The following is a 24106-nucleotide window of genomic DNA, read 5'->3' as shown; positions in this document are numbered from 1 at the left end:
TCTCTGTTTTTCAGTTTCGACCTCTGTCCAGTTTTTGACCTATAACTTTCCAACCGTTTATCCAAAATTCACGTTCTTTATACGGTTGGAATCAGCACAGAAAATGCAAGAACACAACGCGGACCAAAAGTCCAAAACAATTACGGAAACAAACAAAATTCAGTGACAAAGACACAAAACGTGTCAAACACGCAACTCACACACACATTGGGGGGGTTTTTTGATTTGGTTCAAGTGACCTATTTCTATTGCATGAAAGTAAATGGACTTTGAATTTAAATGTGAATGGCAGAGATGAATTATCAAAATGTGAAATTAAAATGTAACAAACACTAGGGTTTCGGAATCCACCCTAAACAATTCTACCCATGTTCATGGATACTCAAGTGATGAACTCTAAATGTATTGATGAAGATGTTCGCAATCAAGACCATGGGTCGTGGCTCAAGACGCATTGATTCTCTCTAATATACGTAAAGTGCATGGTTCGTGCTACAATACTTGTGCCCTCCTCATAACCGAACCTAGGTATGGTTCGTACTTCAATTCGATTGCAAGGAAAACCCATTAAGTTCAAAGAGAATATGAACATCACAAGAACCCTAATAGCATGGTGTTTACATTAGGTATTCAAGAAACCAATGCACATGGATGGTTCTTACTCCATCCATCTATTGCTTAGGAAAACATGAAGATACACATAATCCCAACAACCTCAAGAAGCATGCTTTCAAAGGTAATCAATCAAGGAAAACACACATCAAGGATAGATTAATTTGGTGAATTGGAATTCATCAATTGTTGTCAAGAAACCAATTCACATGATGCTCACTTAAACAAGTTCAATCATTTGTTGCTAATTAGAAATTGTGTTCTTGGTTATCTTACACAACTTCTCAACTTTAGCTACATGCATACAACCTAAGGTGATTAAGCAAAGGAAGCAAACACATATCATAAAATTCAATTAGTGAATGGGGTTCATCAACAACATCTAGAAATTCATACACTCAAGCATCAAAACAATAAGGTAATCATGTTTAGGGCTTCAACCTAAGCCCTAGCTATGGAGTTTAGTTGCTCATACTTATTCCAAATACAAACTCGAAATATAACTAGAAGGAGTTTACAGATTTGGAAATGATGAAAGCTTGAAGTCTTCAATGGTGGAAGTCTTCTCCTTTCTTCCTTGGCTGCACCTCCTTCTCCTTCCTTGCTCTTAGCTCCCCAAAAGCTGCTCTCAAGTTGTGTAGAATGTGGAATAGCCTGATTTCCCACGATCAAAAGGCTCCCAATATCAGATTGCAATTTTGACTTCTCCTCCCTCTCTCCTCCTTTCCAGCTTTTACCTTTTAATATAAAACTACCACCTTTGATAAAGCCTTAGCCCATTGTCCCCTTGCCATGATGGAGCTTTGACTTCACAAAGATGCCAAAAGCTCAGAAAATATCTATTTTACAAATGTAATTCCTTGTTACCAAGAGTTATGGTAACAAGAAGTTAAGATGACACAAGGGAGGTAAAAGCTGGCCAAATCCGGATTTCCAGAACTGTGGTAACATGATGGATTGGTTGGATAGGCAATACTTGTCCAATGAAGCTCAAATTTGGATATGTTGTAGTTAACATCCATTGGAACAAGTCTCATGAAGATCATGACCTCATCCGAGCAACAGAGCATGTTGATCCCAGGCCAAGAAGTTGACCTACGAAAATGAACAAAAACAGAATTTATAACTAATAATGCACTTTTAGCTCATTTTCATCCCAACCAAGGCAAAATCTAAGAAAACACAAAAAGGAAGTAAAAAGCTATAAAATGTCAAGAACTAACTCAAAATAGTGGGTGAATAACATGAAAAATCATGTGTAAAAATGAACCGAACATTGTCCTATGTTGACCCACTTGTTCTTTGCTGATGATTCTATTTTCTTTCTTGTTGCTACAAATCATAATTGTGTAGTGATGGAGGAAATATTGTTTGATTATTGTTTGGCTTCTGGGCAATTAATCAATCTTGACAAATCTAATATTTTTTTCAGCCCTAATACCCCTGTTTGGGTTAGAAAGGATTTAAGTTGGATTTTTGGGGTCAAAGAAGCAAATAATCCTGGGAAATATCTGGGGTTACCTACTATTTGGGGAAGGTCTAAGAAAGAGGCTCTTAATTATATTGAAGAGCGAATTTTGGGGAAAGTGCAAGGTTGGAAGCAAAAGCATTTATCGCAAGCTGGTAAGGAGATTTTGATAAAGGCTGTTCTTTTTGCTATCCCTTCTTACCCCATGTCGTGTTTCAAACTTCCAATTACTCTATGTCGTGAAATTGATTCACTTATTGCAAATTTCTGGTGGGGAAATAATTCAGTAGGGGGAAATAAAATTCATTGGAAGCGTTGGGAGCTGATGGGTTTATCTAAGGCAGCTGGAGGAATGGGGTTCAAAAACCTAGGTTATTTCAATGATGCTATGCTTGCTCGGCAAGCCTGGAGGATTATTTGCAACCCGGGTGCCTTATGGGTCCAGATTCTTAAAGGTTTATATTTTCCTGATTGCAGCTTCTTGGAGGCTCAAAAAGGAGGCCGTGCTTCGTGGGCTTGGTCTAGCATTCTGGTAGGTCGGGATATTATTCTTGCTGGAGCTCATTGGCAAATTCTAAATGGATCTTCTACCTCAATTTGGGCTGATAAATGGATCCCAGGTATCCCAGGTGGTTATTTGCGACCTAGACTCCCTGTTCAGGTGGACGCTCCTATCAAGGTGTGTGAGTTAATTGATTGGGATAAGGGAGTTTGGAATTTGTTACCCATTGCTCATCTTATCTCCCAACATGAGCTTAATGCTATTACGGCTATTCCGATCGGGGGGTCAGTTTCTGGTGACCGACTGGTTTGGCCATGGGTGAAGTCCGGTAACTTTACTGTGAAGTCGGGTTATAATTGGATTGTGAATCAAAACATCAGGTGTCCGCTGGCTAAGGCACAATCTTCGCATACCATTTCTCTTGATACTTGGAAGATCATTTGGGAATCCAAAACCCTTCCGAAAGTGAAACAATTTCTTTGGCGAGCGGTCTCTAATATTCTCCCGTCCTTCTTAAATCTCTACAAGCGTAAGTTGTCCTCTTCGCATTTATGTCCTATTTGTTTGGAGAGTACTGAATCAATTGAACATATGCTGGTCCTTTGTCCTTGGACAGCTTGTGTTTGGTTTGGAAGCGCAATTGGCTATCGCGTGGATTTGCAATGTTTTACTTCTTTGGATAGATGGTTGGGCAGCCTCTTGAGAGGGGAGAGTATGTTTTCACCCAATTCTAGGTGGATTTTGTCGGTTGCTGCTTTCACTTGTTGGCATATTTGGAAGGCTCGGTGTAAATTTGTTTATAATGATATCCCAATTGTGCCTGCAGCTATTAGTTCTCGTGCTTGTTTGGCAGTGTCAGAATTTTGGAATGTTACTGAGAACCCAGTTCTTGGGTCTGTCGGTATGCCTATTCAGACTTCTTCTCATCCTTCTCATTGGCTACCCCCCATTTCTTCTTTTGTTAAGATTAATACTGACGGTTCTTGGAAATATGGTTCTGCTATGGCTGGAGTTGGAGTTATTATTCGGAAGATTGTTGGTTCTTGTATTGGGGGTCTTGCTGCTCAGGTGCGTGCCCATTCTCCACTTATGGCTGAAGTTTTGGCCTTGAAACATGGTCTTTTGAGAGCTAAAGAGTTGAATTTGGTTAATGTTGTAGTGGAATCTGATTCTCAAGTGGCTATTAGTTCTGTTAAGAGGGATATTTCTTCCTGTAATTGGGAGTTGTATCCTATCCTTAAGGATATTAGGTTTCTTAAAGCCTATTTCACAAATCTGAATTGGGCATGGGTGCCCCGTGAAGCGAACCAGTCTGCGGATGCCGTTGTCTCGCTTGCCAGGAAGGGGATGTGCTTGGAGTCGTGGCTTGAGCGACCTCCATCCTCTCTAGTTCATATTTTATCTCGGGATGGTCTTCCTTGCCCTCCGCCTGGTGCTTAATCTTCTGTTGTGTGTCTCTTTTTGTTTGTTTTGTTCTTTTGCTGGTTTGGTTTCCTGTCCTTTTTTTATTCTTTGGTTTGTTTTTGTCTATCCTGTTTGTGTTGTTGGGTTTGGCTCCCCTTTGGGCCTTTGCCGGTTGGCTTATTTGATATCTTTGTTGACCAAAAAAAAAAAATCCAGTACAGAGGGCCAACAGCGAACAACTCATTGCAAGTTCTGAAATTATTTTTGAACTTTTTTGGTCCATGTCAATGAAAGATGTTGTAACTAGATTCTCGTGCTAGACTCTTCAACTGCAGAGATATTTGAGTAGCTTTCCATTATTGGTAGTGTTGTTTCTGGCCCCCCTCTTTGTCCTCACGATTTTGTTTCTGGGAACTCACGAACAACTTCCCAGTGAGTCACCTATCCTGGAATTGCTCTAGCCCCAAGTCACATATACGAGAATGATACGCGGTTTACAATAGGTTTATGTCCAGTTTTCTAAGATTGGTTAATCCAGCAACATCTTTCAAATTACAATACTCACTTGAAAGCATATGTAAGGTCTGTAAGTTGCCAAGAGTGTAGCTTCAGTTTACCTCTCGCTTTCTAATTGTTGTTCGCGTAGCAATGGAAAGATTCTCCATCTCAAAGATTCTGAAATGCACATAAATATTCAACTCTTACTTGATTGACTTCAAAAAGAACATCTAAAACTAATGGTGATGTATTTTAATATGCCATGAAATATTATTATAAGATGGCCACGGAACCATCGTAAACTTGAATTTGGAATGCGATAGAATTATCATATTGTGCTCTTGGTGTCGGTGTCAGTGTCGGTGCTTCATTTTATAAGTAATAAAATAAGGAAATTTAACATGTTGGCTTTTAGATTAAGCTTCTTACTCACAACTCACAAGCACAAGCAAAAACCAATCAAACATAGCTAAACAGGGGACCCCATATTTCGCTTAAAAATGCACATTTTAAAACATAAAAAATAAAAAGAAAGAAATTACCTTGCCATCATTGCATCGTACTCGTCGTACTCGTCGTATGGTTCTCCAATTACAAGGGAAGGTACGTGTTGAATTTTATAGAAATCCTCTCCATCTTCCTGAATCCGATGGTGGAGTTCTCTAGGCATCCCTGTAATGGTTAATTTCCTGAGATTAGTAAGATAACTCAGCCCATCTGAAAGCGCCGTCAATCCCCTGCAATATGAAATCCTCAATCGGCAGAGACTAGGCATGGCTCCTTCCTCTACCCTCAGCTCTGTTATTTGGTTCATACTAGAAACATAAAGAAATTGAAGAGAAGGAAAGCCTCCTTTGGAGAAAACCAGTATCTTTGTATTCTCATGGAAAGTGTTATATCCAAGGCGCAAAGTTGTTAGGTTTCGCAGCTTCTCTAGTATTCCCATTTGGTCCTCCTTGAGAACACATTCCCACAATACTAACTTGGTGAGGTTTGGATAGTTGTGGAGCTCTTTCGGTAATTCTGCGATTGGCCCTACCAACTCCAATTTGTATATATGCCAACAGCTTGATACTATTTGCATAGCTTGCTCTTCACCGCTATTCATTTTGTTATCTACAATTAGAGACCGGATACGGTTAAGCATGTTGCTTGTAGATTTTAAGATTTCCTCCAAATTTTGCAAAGACCTTGACAGTCTTATTCTCAATTTTCTAAGATTGGTTAATCTACCAACATCTCTCAAATCACAATACTCGCTTGAAATGTTATATAAGGTCTGTAGATGGCCAAGAGTAGACAGCTCCATGTTATCCTTTGCTGTGTAATTCAAGGGTAAATATAAATGTCTTAATTGTTTCATCTTCTTTATCACATTTGGGATGACCATGTTGATATAACTTGAAACACGAAAATCAAGAGTTTGCAAGCATACTAAATTACCTAGGGATGGCGGAAACTTTTTTATTTCGCTACTCCTCACGCTTAGAAACCTTAAGTGTACCATATTTCCAATTTCACTTGGCAACTCTACTTCTACTTTATAAAGACCTTCAACCTTCAAAACTCTAAGCACTTTGAAATCCTTCAACGGAGATAGTAATACTTTTTCACTTTTTGGCTTCCATTCTCTTAGGCCATAGAATAATAGAGACCTTACGTGCCCATTTGTTTCATCTCTTGAAGAAACCAACCTATCTGCGTTCTCATCCAAGTAAATTGCAAGTCTTCGAATTTTCCCCAATTGTGCTGCCTTGGCTGCCATAGAAGAAGTAAATGGATTAGCTGCCTCATTTTCTTGCAAAGAATAGTTAATCTGGAAAAAGCTTTCCTCTTTTGCCTTTAACAAACACATGTCTCGTACAAGATCATGGATTCGACAAGTTTTAATTGTCCCAGTTGAACCACTTGTTCCCACTTGAACCAAACACTTTTCCACCAACTCACTTAAGCAATCACGTGCTATATCCTCCATTGTTTCCCCCAAACCATGTCTTTGTTGTCTCAAGGAAATAAGACCTTCTGCCACCCATAACTTAGTCAATTTGCTCACCCAAATATTACAGTCTTCAGGATAATGACCTAAATATAAAAAACATGGTTTTAAGTAATACGGTAGGTCATCATAACTCAATGCCAACACTTGTGATACACCTTCATATTCTTGTTCATGACCTATGCCTCTACTTATGTATTCATGAACATTCTCATACACTCTCTCCCATTCTCTAATAGTGTTTTTTCTGCCTAGAACTCCAGCAAGCACAATGATGGCTAATGGCAAACCTTTACAATGTCGGAGCATCTTCATTCCTAATTCTCTCTTCTTTGTGAGAATTCCCAAATCTGAAAAATAAGAAAGAAAAAAATCAAATACATACTTGTAGTATGAGTAATTGTCGTGCGTATCCTTTGCTTGAATGATTAAAAATTAAAATTGTGAAATCCCGAAATTTACTAATATCCTTTGTCTTATTATAAGTTTGGATTTTTTAACACATGCCAAATGAAAAAAATGAAAAAATAAAATCTGGACCAACACAAAATATGTATGGGATTTCGTTGGATTGAAGAGAAGGTGGAGAAAATTTTGAATTGTCTAGCATTGTCCTCATTATTATTTGCAATTGCATAAGATAAATTCCCATCTTGCTACTGTTCGGTTCATTTTTTACACATGATTTTTCATGTTATTCACCCACTATTTTGAGTTAGTTCTTGACATTTTATAGCTTTTTACTTCTTTTTTGTGTTTTCTTAGATTTTACCTTGGTTGTGATGAAAATGAGCTAAAAGTGCATTATTAGTTATAAATTCTGTTTTTGTTCATTTTCGTAGGTCAACTTCTTGGCCTGGGATCAACATGCTCTGGTGCTCGGATGAGGTCATGATCTTCATGAGACTTGTTCTAATGGATGTTAACTACAACATATCCAAATTTGAGCTCCATTGGACAAGTATTGCCTATCCAACCAATCCAGCATGTTACCACAGCTCTGGAAATCCGGATTTGGCCAGCTTTTACCTCCTTTGTGTCATCTTAATTTCTTGTTACCATAACTCTTGGTAACAAGGAATTACCTTTGTAAATGAGATATTTTCTGAAGCTTTTGGCATCTTTGTGAGGACAAAGCTTCATCATGGCAAGGGGACAAGGGCAAAGGCTTTAAGGAAAGTATGAGTTTTATATTATATTTGTGAGCTGGAAATTGATGGGCAATGGAAAGGAAAGTGCAATCAGATTTTGGGAGAGGTTTTGAACGTGGGTAGCCAATTCATTCGATGATTCTACACATTGAGAGCAGATTGGAGAGCTTGGAGCTAGGAAAAAGCCAAGGTGCAGCCAAGCAAAGTGGAGAAGAAAGCTTCCACCATTGATGACCTTGAAGCTTTCATCATTTTCTCAAAATCTGTAAACTCTTTCTAATTTTATTTTGAATTTGTATTTGGAATAAGTATGAGCAACTAAACTCCATAGCTAGGGCTTAGGTTGAAGCCCTAAACATGATTACCTTATTGTTTTGATGCTTGAGTGTATGAATTTCTAGATATTGTTGATGAATTCCAATTCACCAAATTAATCTATCCTTGATGTATGTTCTTCTTTGATTGATCACCTTTGAAAGCATGCTTCTTGAGATTGTTGGGATTATGTGTATCCTCATGTTATCCTAAGCAATAAATGGATGAAGTAAGAATCATCCATGTGAATTGGTTTCTTGAATACCTAATGTAAACACCATGCTATTAGGATTCTTGTGATGTTCATATTCTCTTTGAACTTAATGGGTTCTCCTTGTAATTGAATCGAAGTACGAACCATACCTAGGTTCGGTTATGAGGAGGGCACAAGTATTGTAGCACGAACCATGCACTTTACGTATATTAGAGAGAATCAATGCGTCTTGAGCCACGACCCATGGTCTTGATTGCGAACATCTTCATCAACACGTTTAGAGTTCATTACTTGAGTATTCATGAACTTTGGTAGAATTGTTTAGGGTGGATTCCGAAACCCTAGTGTTTGTTACATTTTAATTTCACAATTTGATAATTCATCTCTGCTATTCTCATTTAAATTCAAAGTCCATTTACTTTCATGCAATAGAAATAGGTCACTTGAACCAAACCAAAACCCCTCCCCCCCAATGTGTGTGTGAGTTGTGTGTTTGATACGTTGTGTGTCTTGTTTACTGAATTCTGTTTATTTTAGTAACTGTTTTGGACTTTTGGTCCGCGTTGTGTTCTTGCATTTTCTGTGCTGAATCCAACCGTATAAAGAACTTGAATTTTGGACGTACGGTTGGAAAGTTATAGGCAAAACACTGGACAGAGGTCGAAACTGAAAAACAGAGAAAACGAATCTGCCCAAAAACGACCGGTCGCTTTTACCTGACGACCGGTCGCTTTTCACGTCAAAATTTGAGTTTCGACTCTGCCCAAAAACGACCGGTCGCTTCTGCCTCACGACCGGTCGCTTTAGCACTGTTCATAGGTGATAAAAGGGTGATAAAAAGTGCTGTTTGTGTTTTTCTTTAGTTTTCTTGTGTTGTTTTATTTCTTTTACACTTCTTTACTCATTTCTAGTTTCCCTATTTCATTTGTGCATTTGTGGTGTGTTAATTAAGTGTTCTCTTTGTACTCAAATTAGAACTTATAGGAAGCCGACAAGTTCTTCGTGGGATCGACCCCGTACTTACATAATCTATACTTCATTAGATTCGTGCACTTGCGGGTATTTTTAATTGGTTGTTTGCACATTAATTTGTGTCCTTTTAGGAATGCAACAGCTACCTAACAAATGTGTGACCAAGTAAGGCAGTTAATAAAATTGCTACATGTTCTTTTCTTCTTCTTTTTTGCCAAAAATTGCTGCATGTTTGACAGTATTCAAAAATTGTAAAGGGTTGCTATGTAATGGTTTCTATGTGGCTTGCTATATATAACTAAGAACCTGGAACAAAAAAGAGTAAGTGTGAGAAAATACCGATATCAGCCCTTTCAGATATTGCTTTCTTCTCAAGTAGGTTCCAACTCTCATTCTCATTGAGTGGCTGGAGTTTGTGGAAAAAAACATTTCTATTTGGGAGCGAAGCTACTGCTTGATGGCGTGTAGTAAGCAGTATTGTGCTCTCTGTTTCCACATTTGGAAATGCAACCTTCAAAAGATTCCATGTCTTGATACTCCAAATGTCATCAAGGATCACCAAACATCTCATTTCTTCCATGACACGAAAAAGCTTCTTTGCTATTTCATCATAAGTCATTTCCTTAATTTCTTGTTTTTGTTCCTTGGTAGCAGAAATCAGTTTGAAGAGAATTCCTTCCCAAACTTTTCTTACTTGACACCGTTGAGATACACAGACCCAAGCAAAACTATGAAAATGGTGCCTTACTTTTTTGTGATGATAAAGCTGTCTTGCAAGGGTGGTCTTCCCTAAACCGCCCATCCCCCAAATAGATATAACTTGATGACGATTTTCATCTTTCACTAAATTCATTACCAATTCTTCTACATTGTTCTCTAACCCAACAACATCACGTTCAACAACATGAGAATAACTTCGCCTGAGTAGTCCTTGCCTCTTATGCAATTGCAAGGAAGATTCACCACCACTACTGTCTCTGTCCCTTATTTCCTTTATATTATAACTCTGCAAACTCGACCTCAACGCAGAAATTTTGGTAGTGATATTCTCAATTTCTTTCCCAATCCTGTGAAGATTGACCCCTTCCTTGAAGATGCTGGCAAATCTTTTGAGAAACTTCTTCACACCTCTTTTCTTCTTGGAAACCACTTTCAAGCCATAAGTTTGGATGACATCCTCCAAATCATAAGCAGCATCTCTAATCTTGGCAACCCAAATACGGAGCGTTTCATCTTGTCCTTGTCTTGCTTCTGCATCTTTGAGGAATCCCTGCATCAATTGCAGCTCATTTTGTGCAACCTCAACTTGATGGCTGACTCCAGTCAAGAACTTGGCTTCCTGAATGGTGAAGTCTCTAAGACTTTCGAGCACAAAGGAAACAACTGCCTCAGCCATTCTCTCTACTGCTTACTCTCTTCCCCAAAACGAAAACAAGTAAACCAGATCTAGTTTTTAGATTGATTCATGAGAATATCTATTTGTTGTTTGTGTGGTGGACAGGGATACACGGTATCATCAAGTGTGAAAAAAGAAAAAGAAAACCTTATATTAAGCTGATGCGGCCTTGACTTGACGAAAAAACGAAAACTGATGTGGCCAACCCTGGATCATTGAGGCTGCCCCTTTTTTATTTCTTTTTTTTTTAATAAAAAAGATAACCTCCACAGTACAAGAAAAATAAATCTTCTAACATAGCGTCCAAACACAGGGCCACCTCTATGTAGAGCATAATTGTGACACTCTATGAGCAGCCCCATCTGCATATCTAAAGTAGCATGAACTGGTGTGCTGCAAATCTTTTAAGCAATGCGTTAATGTCCAAATATTTACAAAGTTGTGTAAGAAACTAACAACTATCATTATATCACTAAATGGTAGTATCAACCCAATATAAAAAGGATCTATGCTGGATGTTCAAAATCATCAGAATAGCAGGCTCCCTTCATCACTAAGATAAGGTAGTCAAGCATCCGATAGATTGAATTAGAACAAGGATGTGCTTTATCAGCAACATAGAAACAATGCGTCTTTGAATTAATGCTTATCCAGCTGCACCCTGGTGCCTTCTTCAACCCTCTTTCTTTCATCATTCTTCTCATTTCAGCTACAACGTCCCACCTCCTAGAAGAGGCATAGAAGTTCGATAGCGAAATATAATTTGAAGGGTTTTTGGGTTCTAGTTTAATAAGGAACCTGTAAGCTAGATCTTGCATGTCACGATTCTCATGCAACACAGAAGCAGTAACTAAAGACCCCCAAACACTTGGACCAGGTTCTACAGACATTGTTTTGATGAAATTAAATGCTCGATCGAGGTCTCCTGATCGGCCTAACAAATCCACCACACAAGCACAGATCTCCACTGTTGGTTTAATTCTAAAATCAGTTGATAAAGAGCTATAAATGGAAAGGCCTTCGTTTACCAGTCCTGACCTGCCACAAGCGGAAAGGATCCCAACTATAGTTATTGTGTCTGGTTTGATTCCAAGGTGAAGCATCTTATTATACAAGACAATGGCTTCATCACCCCTTCCATGTAAACCATATCCTGAAATCATTGAACTCCAAGAGATTGCATCTTTCGAAAAAGAATCATCTTCAAAGACTTGCCTTGCAATATCCAAGCTCCCACATTTCGAGTACATATCGATCAAAGCATTACATAACGATACATTGTGATTCATTTCCTTCCTGATAGCAAACCCATGAATCTGTTTCCCCCACATTAAACCAGCATGTGAACTACAAGCAGGAAGGACACTTACTAGGGATACTCTATTGGGTTGTATTCCATCTTCGACCTGCATCTTTTGAAAAAGAACCAATGCTTCGTCGGGAGCTCCACTGTGCGCATAACCATTGACCATCGCCGTCCAAGCATATACATTTCTACACTTCATGCGGTCAAATACCCGCCTCCCCAAATCAACTCTACTACTCCTAGAATACATATCAATCAAACAGCACCCAAGATGAACATCTGAACCCCATTTCAAATCCAATTCATACTTTACAATATAACAGTGAAGTTCCCTACCATAATCCCATTTCTCAATATTATCACCTCCGCACAGAGGCAAAATACTTGAAACAGTAAACCCGTCTGGTTTCACCCCATTCATTAGCATGCATTTAGCAATTTCCCAAATTTCCTTATCAGAATCATCATCCACAGAACTTGTATATCCTGCTATTATAGCATTCCAAGACCCCACATTTCTTTGAGGCATTTCCTCGAATACTTTCCAACATTCACCAAAATTGCCACATTTACAATACATAGACATCAGAGAATTGGCAACAACAGTATCCAAAACAAAACCCACTCTTATACTCTTCCCGTGAACAGATTTCCCGGCAACCAAATCCTGAACCTCGCCGGAAACTTTGGCCATGGTCGCTAAGGTATAATCATCCGGCAATACATTACGGTTACACATTTCTTTGAACAGCTCAAAAGCTTTATTATAAACACAATTTCTCACATACCCATTAATCAATGAGTTCCATAAATACATACTCTTGAGCTCAACAGAGTGGAAGACGAGTTTCGACTTGGTTGGGTTTCCACAAAGAGCATAAGCAGAGATGAGCTTTGTGGCGAGAAAAGGGTTTTGTTGGAGGCCATGAGTGAGAACTTGAGCGTGAGCTTGTTGAGTGAGTGAAAGAGAGTGGTGGGTAACTGAAAGCTGAAGAAAATGGTGGAGGTTCAAAGGCTGGTGGAGCACAGTGGCACAAGTGTAATTGCGTGAGGTTATGAGGGTAAATGTCTTGCGTGCAGACGAGAGGTTCATTAAGCACGGAGAGGTAGTTTGAATTCGGCGGGGGATTTGAAGTTCTGAAAGGAACTCTAGTTGAACGACTAATTTTGTTCTTGCTTGTCTTTTAAAAGAATATTCATTATATGTTTGTTATTATTATTTATTGATGACTTTTGGGCTATAATTTGTGTTGGGCTTTTCTTTTTAATTTGTTTCTTGGGTTTATTTTTGTTTTGCTAAAGTTAGGAAAGGAGAGAGAGTTTTTCTCTCACACATTAGTGTCATGGGATTCAAATATGAGACCACCGATCTGCAAATGAAGGCCCTTTTCCACTCGACTAGACCCCATTCACACACAAAAAATATTGCTTCTTGCATTGTCTAGAGTCGTTCGATGGTGAGGGTGCCATATATGGACCACAAATGTGGACCTTCATATTAGCCACATAATTCATTTGAATATTAACTTCACTTAAGTTTAATGAAATGATCATGTAACTAATATGAAGATCCACACGCAAGGTCCATATATGACACCCTCAATATAGAATTTCGAGCGTTGTCTGTTCTGGCTTTGCTCTCGCATGAATCTCACAAAATAGACAATTCAAGCTTCCCAAGTGTACATCCCAACATTGAACAGCCATTGGCTAATATTGCAGGATACAATTTCTTCGTAAAGTAGATTGGAAAAATTACAAACTATACAGTAGAATCAATACAGAGAACAAGATCATTTACAAGTTTGGTTTAATTTATTTAAAAAATCAACCTATAACCTCTGTACAGTAAATACAGGTCCCAAATTCAAAGAGGGGAGGGTCCAACGAGTACCCTAGCTATCAATACAACAGCTATGCCATTTGATTCTATAAGAACGCACTGGAAAAGCAGAAACATCAAGCACGCAATTTGCAAACCCTTGCCCTCTTTCATTCAGTTTGAAACGCACAAACGAATTTACAAACTCACCATCATTGTTGCCCCTTTGACGCTTATTACTCTTTTTTGTACTGCACTCTGTTACATACTGCAACAGCTTTTCGTTCATCTCTACCATGTCATCAGTTTCCCGAGCTTGATAACTACCCTGCTTTTGCTGATTGTTTACTCCACTTTCTCTTGGTTCCTGAAAGGTTACTCTACTGCAGAGCATGCAGTACAAGTTTTTCAACCGAACTGGGACATCTGGTGCCACATTTCTTAATTGAAGTCGCAGATTTGATGACAAGTTGAAGCCTGGGGAAACATACATTCCATCTGGGTTTCTAGTTTCTTTGACAGCGAAGAGTTCTGAACCAAGGCAAGGCCTGAAATTTATGTAAATCATAAACATTAGAATGATGGTGTAAATGGAAAAGAAAAAATCGTATACTTAATAATATGATGTTAATAGATAACCTAACAAAAATTACACAGTTAAAACAGGATAAAGCATATGATATGTATAGAGAAATTCTCTTATCAGGACGTACCTTTTTATTTCTCCTCCTGTCTTATAAACTCAATTGAGAAATCAACAAAAAGATTTTCTAGTTAAAATAACAGTGGACAGTGTACCTTAATTTAAAGAAGTACTTGGGCGTACGGAAGGGGATTTGCATCCATTTCATAAGAATGTCATACAGAAGCTTTAAGCCATCCTTGGGTAATTGGGATAGTCCTTCCTCATTATGTACTCTGTTTGCCTTACTTTTCAAGCCAGCAATCCCTGAAACCGCATAATTACAAACACTAAGAATATATCTTGCTTCAGAACCAATCCTACATGCTTGGGGTTCTCGACTGCATGTGAAAACAATCCATGGGATTTCTACCCGCCTCCAATAGCAGGCAGATTTTTACTGGTTTCAGGGTTGGTGTTCCCCAACCGTCCAACTAGATTTTGAACCAACATTGCGTCTAAAACTCTCTCTAGAATTCCCAGACAACTATTAGAAATAGGTTTAATTAGGCTTGGAATGTAGAGAGCAAATCCAGTACAGAAGGCCAACAGGGAACAACTCATTGCAAGTTCCGAAATTACTTTTGAACTTTTTTTGTCCATGTCAATGAAAGATGCTGTAACTAGATCAAATTCTCATGCTAGCCTCTTCAACTGCAGAGATATTTGAGTAATTTTCTGCAAAGATATGAGGTATCCAACTATAAGGTTCTCAACCTTTCCATTATTGGTAGTGTTGTCCTGATCAAATGGAATGTTTCCCAAAATTTTAACTATATCCACCACAGCTCTTATTACCTTCACTCTTAAGGACAAAAACCAGTGTTGGAAATAAAAAGTGTGGCCCGTTTGGACATCATCAAGTTCTAATGTTTCCAAAGAAGAACAAGGACCATTGTAAGCTGCTGCTAGCTCTGTGCTGTAAATATGCTCCTTGATATTACTCGCTGCATCCTGGCAACCTAAATCATTACCCAAAGGTGTAAGATGTAATTTATGTGTCTCTAACCCTTGTTTTGGTAATAGCAGCAGCTCTAGTTTCCTCTCAGATTCAGCAAATTGAACTAATGACTTCACCCAGCAGCTGCAGGAATTAGAACGAACCTTTAATACTAACTGCTTCAATATAAAAGTCGTGGTCAGCCAATCTCCTTGACACGCTGCATACACCCAGACTCTGTAAGCAGGCCAATTATCAAGAGATATGCCCGAGTTTCTATCAGGATTGCAACTTCCCTCACTCTCATTTACTATGTTACCCCAAATTATTTGACAACGCAGCAACAGAGAGTAGAGTGTGTATGTATGACATTCAAACAAGTTGCTTTGGCATACAAGTTCGACCAGAAGCTTCACTTCGTCAAATACTTCAGTGGAGATGGCACCAGCTTCATTGAGATTTTCAAGAAAGGCCACCAAAAACCTGTACACCTTAAATAGAAGCTTTGATCTGACAATTCTGCTCTTCTCTCTTTTCAAGTCTACACTATAACGAATACATGCATCTGTTTCTGTTGTTGCAACGAGATCATCATGCATATATGAGAGAGACTTGACTAAAACAGATATTTGACCCAGCACTAAGACATGTAAATCAGGATATTCTTGGATTAGAAGGAAAAGAAGATTGAGCAGGCAGTTAACTTGTTGAAACTCAACAGTGGCATTCTGACAAAGATCCAAAACTGGCTTCACCATTATGGTGATATGATCTATGATACGCAAGATCATCTGAGATGGCTGAAGAGAGTAACAACGCACGAGAGATCCCATCCCTGTACTTCTTTCCTTTTAGTCTTCTTGACATATCTACCAAAACAGAAATCGCTAACAGGCTCTCGGATGTGATAGGAGATGGTGGTGCATTCTCAGCCATGCTTAACAGCTTCAAAGATTCGAGGACATCATAGGGTAGATTGTGTGGCATACATAAAATCATCTGCAGAATGCTGAAGGTGAGTCAACATAAACAACAAATAACAAAATCATCTGTATGAGCTGAGAAACAACCTTACGTAAAGTTTGAAGAACCTCACATAGCATGGATGTCGGAATTTGAGGTTCATCTAGTATGCTTAACAACACTTTCACGAGATATGCATTTACAGGAATGTGACACATTCGTTGACTGAAAATAAAATGTAGGCATCTTACTGCTGTTGCTCGCAGCTGAAGACTCTTTTCATGGCTAAGAAACAGGAGAAGCAAGTCCACCTGCATTCAGATAGCAATAAGAAGTATGGGTCAAGAATTTTGAGGAATGTGCTACCAAAATAATTACCTGCTGAGATATAAGAATGGTTGACCTGGAAGCAAGTTTTGAGAGGAAAACCAGCATCGCAACCTGGTAATCCTCATCCGAGAACTCTAATAGCAGTTTTAGACATGTCTGCAACAAAGCAGCGTTCAGTGAGTGATCGGTGCATATTTACATATCATTTTGTACCCTTCTAGCTTATGATTTGGTTATGTTTTTGAGTTAAACTTGTGCTTTTAATCCTTTTTGTGTTTATCTTTCAGTTCATTGAGCTTTAGGTAATAATGAGGGCTTTTGATAGTAAATGATGCAATCCATGCATGTTAGGGCCTAATTTGGATGAATGGATGAAGAGCTTAAAGACAAACTCAATTTTGGCTACAGTCCCCTGCCAGCCCAGTTTCGTAGGTCATATTGCAAGCTTTGTTTCAGCAACCTACATAGCTCGGATGAGGCCACATTCTTCATGAAAGTTGTTCCAATGGGTGTATACTATAACATATCCGAAATTCAGCCCCATTGGATAATTGTGGAGTCTGTTACCTAGCAAACACAGAGCCATGCTCAGGATGGATTTTATCAGCGCGCAAAATGAGTTAGCAATTTGTTTTGGCCTTAACTTCCTCCTCCGACCTTGGATTGGCCCAAATGATATATGGCTGGAAAGAAGACATTCTGAACTTCAAGTTTGAGTGCTTAAAGTCTTAATTTGCTTAAGGGAAGCCCAATTCGTAAGCCCTTGAAGTTGCTGGTCATGCTGACCTCAGGATGAGCTATTATTTCTGGTTGGAAGCTTGGTCATGGTGACATGAAGATGAGCTAGGGCTGCTGGTGGGATTTATTAGTGAAGTGCATCAACCATTTCAGATTTTATAATGGAAGTGTTGTATGCATTAGTGAAGTGCATCAACCATTTCAGATTTTATAAAACAAAGTGTTGTATGCATTAGCCATACTTAATTCAGATTTTCAGCTTCCTTAGGCCTATATATAGTGAGGTTTCCCAAGCTTGTAAACACACCCCAAGGGGGGAGCTCTCAAACACTTCTCTAGAGCTCCCTTCCCTTCTCTCCCTCAAATTCTCTTAGTTTTCCTTTCTAGTTCTCAATTCTAGCTTTCTTTAATGTTTTCTTAGTTGTAATTTATTTTTCTTGTAATGTAAATTCTTTTCTTAAGTTTTCAAGTTGAATTAGTTTCCAAGTTTCAATTATGGTTTTTGTTCTTATTCATTATGCTTATAAGTTAATATGCTAGTTTGAATGATTGATTGATCACCATTTAGGCTTGCATGTTAGCTATCTTGGTTTGAATTAAGAGTAGACACCATGCTTTAATTCGAATTGAACTATGAATAGGAAGAGTATGTATGGACATTCGACAACAGGGATTAGATACATGCTTGGTTGTTTAAATTGTTCTTCTATGCTTAATGGGTTCCTAATGCTTAATTTTAGGTTAGACAACAAATGATCAAATTAGGGAATTAGGAACACAAGGTTATGACCAAACACCATGGCTTAATCATACATTAGCTAGAATCAATCCGTTAATCTAATTGAACTTGGGAACTTATCTACTTGAGTTAGTTATTTTCTTTCTTTCTTGTTTTATTTATTTCCTTTCTTTTTCATTTCTGTTTTGTGTAGGGAAATGAATTGGATCATTCAATCACCAATCCTCGTGGGATCGACCTCGCACTTACATATGCTATACTACCAAACGGCTCGTGCACTTGCGAGTATCACAAGTTGAGGATGCAGTTGAATCCATTTTGGTGCAGCTGTATCTACACAACAGTGAGCATTAGAATCTAATACATAAGTGAAAAACTACAAAAGAAGTCAGGTAAAAAAAATTGAATTGCAATACAACCTTGTAAGCATTATTTGCACGAGAATAGGAGCACCCAAGTTTGGCAAATAATCGTGCTCCGGCCAACCTTAGAGCAGGCAAGGTTTCTGGTGAACTCATCATCTGAAGCAGCATCTCCAAGACAACACAAGCAAAGTCCTCTGATAACTCAGCAAAACATCCTGCTGCAAATAACGATGCTTTTACCTCCAAAACATGAGAAGAAACCAAACTAGAAAGCACCAAGTATCGTATACTCGGACTCTCTTTAGCGAAATGCGCCCAACAGCCAAACAGACCCAAAGCCAAAGCCCTACCTCAATATCCCCACTGTCAAACACAACCTTAACTCTCCTCAGCAATTCTACCTGCATGTGAACCCGAGTTTTGCACAAAACTCCTTTACACTGTTTCCGTTTGTTCCTCTTCCTGCACTCAAACAGAAAGGTCTTGAAAATACAGAGTCTTGTGTGCTTCTCTCCACATTCGAATGGAAGGATGATAGCATTGGAGAAGAGCTTGTCCTCACCAGGAATTAGGTCGAACACATAGTAGACAGCTGGAGAAGGGTCTGGCTCTCTACTTAACTGTTGGAGTCTTGGACTGATTTCCGAAATGGCTTCAAGCGAGCGACCGGATTTCTTGGAGCGCAGGGCCTTTTCTAGCTCTGCTCCATTCCATCACACATGCTGCTGAGTTCCTTTCCATTTCAGCTCAAACTTCAAATAGAAAATAACCTTAGAATCAGATACGTCCGCACAAAAAGAATTCAAAACAAACTCATAATCCATCAGCAAAGGTTTACAAATACTAAGAAACTTTTTTTTCCCCTTTTTGAAGCCTTGAAATAACTTGAAAATATAATCTTTCTCTAATATAATGATAAATAAAACTCACCATTCAAGTTACAATTTTCAGCTCCACAAAAGGATACTCGTTTGGATAAGATACGCTTCGGATACGGTCCGACATATCAGACACGAGCTCCGGGCCAAGTTTGCCGTTGAGGGGCTGTTGAGGAGCCCCTGGGCGCTGCGTGTGAATATAGAGAGAGAGAGAGAGAGATCGGAGCGCGCGAAGAAGAAGAAGACCTCGACTGACCTAATTTCTATTTTTAATAACCATATCCATGACGTATCGAATCCTAGTTTTTGGAGATTAGCAGTGTCCGTGCTTCATCCAGCAACCAAACATCACCTGCTTAAAAACACACCATTATCAGCTCTCCATCTATTCTTGTTATGCAAAGCGGAAACAATGTTTAATAGAAGAGGCATATTTTCTATAAAATTTAAAAATCACTGCAGATAAATATTAGTGCCCTGCCCTCACCTTCAGCCCGCTTCGAAAACTATGTGGCTCTGTCAATCAAACGGCATGTGAGCTTTGTCGTTTCACCTTTTACACTCACGCACGAGACCAGCAGGAGAAGTTGATTGAAGTAAATAGAAAAGAATAAGGGAACGTCCACCGACAATGGGAGACTGCAGAAGAAAGTAAAGAAAGACTCGGAGAGTTGCAGAACTGAAAGTGAGAGAAGAGGGGAGTTTGAAATATAGTTGGCTCGGCTGGAAGGGGTTGAGCTGCTAAAGTCTGGGCCTAGAGCTAAGGTGGACTTTGGGCCTTGAAATGTTTGGGCTTAAGAATATTTGGACTTATCATAATCCCCTCTTCTCAAAGGAAGTTAATGACCAAATTACAAAAGTATCCTTGTAGTTTCATTTGCACTGAGGTCCCTAGTTTGGGCATTATTACCCATGTAGTTATTTGATATTTATGACCATAAAATTCTTATGAGTTACCCATGTAATTATTTAACATTACAGGTAAAATTCTTATTTCCGTCAATTGAGTAGACGAAGTGGTCATTTTGGGGGAATATATGTTGGGCGAATGTAATTTGGCTTGATTTTCACTAGGGTTTGTGTAATTTAGCTCGATACATAGCCAGTTCCTCCACTCAATTAACGAAAATAAGGGTTTGTGTAAAGTAAGTAAGAATATAAGTCATATTCTTAAAATTAAAATTACATAGACCATGATGAAAGTCGAATTAGAGACTAGTTTTGCATTATAGGCAAAGTTAATTTACTGTCCGCTGTATTTCATCTAAAGAAGGACGGATGTCCAACGGGATAATGAGGAAGTCACAAAAGATAACATAAAAAAATAAGCACAACTAAAAGAATCTAGTTCTTATCTTGATACAAGACAAGACACCCTCATAGTATAAATAAATGTATTGCATATTTTCTCTCAATAGCATAAAGAATAGGGTGGTGCTAGATGCACCAATTTTGGGCACCAACTTGCTCACCAACTCTCTAATAGAGGTGGAGTCCGCCAATACAACGGGTCCCATGCTCTATTAGAGAGTTGATGAGCAAGTTGGTGCCCAAAGTTGGTACCTCTAGCATTTTCCTAAAGAATATGACGACAAAAATGTCACTAAAAGTTTGACATGACTAAGCCAGCCTAGTACTAAATCTAAAAAAGTATTTAAAGATGTCATGCGCTCTTCCGTGTTTTTCAAAGTACAAATTAGGTTTGATTGAGTGAGTGATTTTTTTTCATCTTTTGTCCGGTGGGTGGAACACGTCACTCGTCTACTCACATACAAAAATAAAGATTTCACGTATAAATATATGATTTGTTTTTTGTTTATGGGTAGCCGAATGAGTGATATTGTTCTTAATCGGACTCAAGAATTTCTCTATATAAAGAGGTTCAATTATATTGTTTAATTTCTTGCTCAATCTATCGTTAACACTAGACAAGCAACAAAAAAGAGAACATTTTGGCTACCAACCAAAGGAACCGTATTTATTGGTGTTAAGCAACCAAAACAGAATTGAAAGGCAGAAAGTTTAGCCTTTTATGAAAATTTGCAACTCCATACTTTAAGCTAGTGACATTTTAGAAGAACTCTAGCTATTAATATTACACCATACCTGCAAAACCAAAGATTGCTCAGATTTAACATAAGGGAACACTCAAATTGTGCAAACTAGCTAGCTTTTCCTGTTGCGCATGTTGAGCTAAAATTGCCATGGACATCATTTAAGTTCCACAAACCATCCCACAGAAAATTGTCCTCGTTATTGGAGGCTTCAGGCACAGACACATTTCCATTGAGCATGGAATAGTAGAAGCCTTGCTCCTGATGATCAGTTGTGTGATGAGGATATGTACTTATAGTCTCCATGCCTTGCTTAACTTGAGGCCAGAAGCATGGCAATTTTGTGTCATTATTTTCATCCAGCAAGGCCATGATTCTTTTCACTTCTTCTTGATTCACTTGTAAATGTTGCTGTTGCTGCTGCTGATGTTGCTGATTGTGAAATTGCTTCCTCCTCAAGAAGCGATTTTTCGCCTTGTCGGAGGCATCGGAAGGCAGTTTTGCCTTTTTCTTGAAATGGGTTCTCCAGTAGTTCTTGATCTCATTGTCAGTCCTTCCAGGCAAGCTTCTTGCAATTGTTGACCACCTGAATTTTTTCAAAGCAGAAACTAAGCTCGCTAAAACAGGAAAAATATCAAACCAAAAATAGAACAAAAAAGAAGAAGACATACCTATTCCCCCATCTAGCATGTAGCTCTAGAATTATGCTCTCTTCATGTGGAGTTATCTGCCCCCTCTTAAGTTCTGGCCTCAAGTAATTCACCCATCTCAATCTGCAACTCTTTCCATTCCTTTTCAGTCCTGAATAATCAAAGTGTACAATTTTGATGCTTTTGTTAACCATAATTAGACATAATACAAACTGCATCTAATTAAGAATTAAGCTGTAATTATAAATACCTGCAAGCCTAGCCACAGAGTTCCATCTTCCTTCACCATGAAGCTTTACATACTCAATAAGCAACCCATCTTCCTCAGCAGTCCAAGGTCCTTTTCTCCAACCCTCTTCTTCTATTCTACCCCAACCCATATGATGACCTGCCATCATCCCCAAATACATGTCAAAAACTCTGAATTTTTATGTGTTTGCTTAGCTTGTAAAGTTTGTCTTGAAAAACCTTATGGCATTTTGCTTATCTTTGGTTGCATATTTATATATCTGCAGCATAACCACTAGCCCCCCTTACTTTGTTCCATCAGTCAATTTACTGTCATTTTCAAATCCTCCCTATGCTTTCGACTTTTTTAATTAAGGTACGGGTGATCTGATCTCTCACAAATTCCGTCATCAGATCTGTAATGACAGAACCACTCTGCCACGCTTATATCCATTTGTGATTTGTCTGAGATTGTTCCATGATTTCTTTTTGTCTCTTTATCATCATCTCTATCCTCACCTTTAATGTGTGATATTTTACACCAAGAATCAACTAGAAGACATGTGATAGTAGTGACAATCATTCCCGCACATCAACGGTTCAAAGTCACTCTCATGTTTAGTGAAAAAAATAAACTACAAGACATTTGCTAGCGATTGTCACCTACGCGAATAAGTAGTTATTAAACTTCTGTCAACTACAAACTTTATATCAATCAAGCGTATGAGTTATTTCAATCATGCAGTTAAAAATATTTCGCTCAAACATGGGCATTTGGGGAAACCAAAAGTTTTGCTATTGTATTGGGTGACATATTCTAGTAAGGATGCAAATCTTTTAGTTGAAATTAAAGTGTTGGATGCTAAAGTGAGACAAAAGATAGATAAAGGATCCCATGGCGTGAGGCCACGTATGTAGAGCTTATGCATTTGGACAAGAAGAACTAGTAGCTTCATAGCATGCTAATTAAGGATAATTTAAGAAATTTCACTGTAGAAATAAGTGGGTGTTGGAACTTTCTTAACTTGAAAATTACTAGAGGGCCAATGGGCTTGCACCAGGTGCTGGATTTACTTACTTCTTAATGTGATTGTTTCAAATAATCACAATTAAATCTGATTTTAAGTATTTAAATATACTTTGGGGCTATTATCTTGAAGGAGAAATTATAAAATACTATAATAATATGAACAGGTGTACATTTTGAGGGGACTAATGATTTTGGAACATCACCAAAGCCATATGTGGTCACACCTCTCTCTCTCTTGTTGGGGACTAATGATTTTGGAACGTCACCAAAGTCATATGCGGTCACACCTCTCTCTCTCTTGTTGGGTTGTGCAATAAAGTGCTTCTACACTCGATAATTTTCATAGTGCAGCAACTGTAAAATGTTTCTTTTAACTCGATAGTCTCCCTTGTACAATGACATAAATTAGGCATGAGATACTCACACGTTTGTTAGCACCGAATCATCACATCTGATTTATTCTTTTCCTTTTTAATTATTAATTAACATTTCTGGAGACAATGCTAATCCGTGCTTAGTACGGATAATCAAGAAAAGTGAACCCCCTTAAAACTTATTTTAATAGCTAAGGATGTCAATGTCATCTGTGCTTAACCTTAAGCTAGAAAAATCTGATGTGGGTTCCTTATTCTACTACCCTTTGCTTTGTTTTACTTTACAGGTGTCATTTCAAAGTAGATTTAGGATAAATTTAGGGCATAATGTGGGGTTACAAGGCACAATTTTATAACCAAGAGTTTCTAGAAACATATAGGCTGTTGTCGTATTTTGGAAACTCCGTGAGTTGATGATGATGATCTGTATATAGTTGTGTCCCATTTTGGTTTATTTAAAGCTGGATGGATCTTGATAT

The 24106-nt window shown here is 38.4% G+C and overlaps 2 protein-coding genes and 2 pseudogenes across 5 annotated transcripts; all 4 read right to left on the bottom strand.

The window, feature by feature from the left end:
* Positions 1 to 985: 985 nt before the first annotated feature.
* Positions 986 to 10528, bottom strand: LOC110750935 (putative disease resistance protein At1g50180). Of its 2 annotated transcripts, none has more exons than XM_088246652.1 (3): positions 9472 to 10528; positions 5027 to 6830; positions 986 to 1707 (listed from the first exon to the last, which is right to left on the bottom strand). In XM_088246652.1, exons 1-3 carry the CDS (start codon positions 10526 to 10528, stop codon positions 1476 to 1478), a joined length of 3093 nt encoding a protein of 1030 aa, XP_088102778.1. In that variant the 3' UTR covers positions 986 to 1475. The 2 variants fall into 2 exon arrangements, with proteins under 2 accessions (XP_088102778.1, XP_021807020.2); XM_021951328.2 differs by lacking the exon at positions 986 to 1707 and adding an exon at positions 4201 to 4661.
* Positions 10529 to 11023: 495 nt separating this feature from the next.
* On the bottom strand, positions 11024 to 13001 carry LOC110750917 (pentatricopeptide repeat-containing protein At3g12770-like). The gene has a single exon (XM_021951310.2). It carries the CDS (start codon positions 12925 to 12927, stop codon positions 11035 to 11037), a length of 1893 nt encoding a protein of 630 aa, XP_021807002.2. The 5' UTR covers positions 12928 to 13001; the 3' UTR covers positions 11024 to 11034.
* A 523-nt stretch (positions 13002 to 13524) lies between these two features.
* LOC110750868 (uncharacterized) lies at positions 13525 to 19154 on the bottom strand (annotated as a pseudogene). The gene is made up of 5 exons (XR_015835170.1): positions 18468 to 19154; positions 16620 to 16727; positions 16349 to 16552; positions 14455 to 16277; positions 13525 to 14204 (listed from the first exon to the last, which is right to left on the bottom strand). The product of XR_015835170.1 is annotated as an uncharacterized LOC110750868 (transcript).
* Positions 19155 to 21197: 2043 nt separating this feature from the next.
* Positions 21198 to 22621, bottom strand: LOC110750912 (uncharacterized; annotated as a pseudogene). The gene is made up of 3 exons (XR_015835857.1): positions 22246 to 22621; positions 22017 to 22146; positions 21198 to 21931 (listed from the first exon to the last, which is right to left on the bottom strand). The product of XR_015835857.1 is annotated as an uncharacterized LOC110750912 (transcript).
* Between the last annotated feature and the right edge of the window lie 1485 nt (positions 22622 to 24106).

Source organism: Prunus avium, chromosome 1 (assembly GCF_965620075.1).
Source record: "Prunus avium chromosome 1, drPruAviu1.hap1.1, whole genome shotgun sequence".
NCBI lineage: Eukaryota > Viridiplantae > Streptophyta > Magnoliopsida > Rosales > Rosaceae > Prunus > Prunus avium.
The sequence above is the reverse complement of the archived record's forward strand: the minus strand, read 5'-3'. Positions and strand labels throughout refer to the sequence as shown.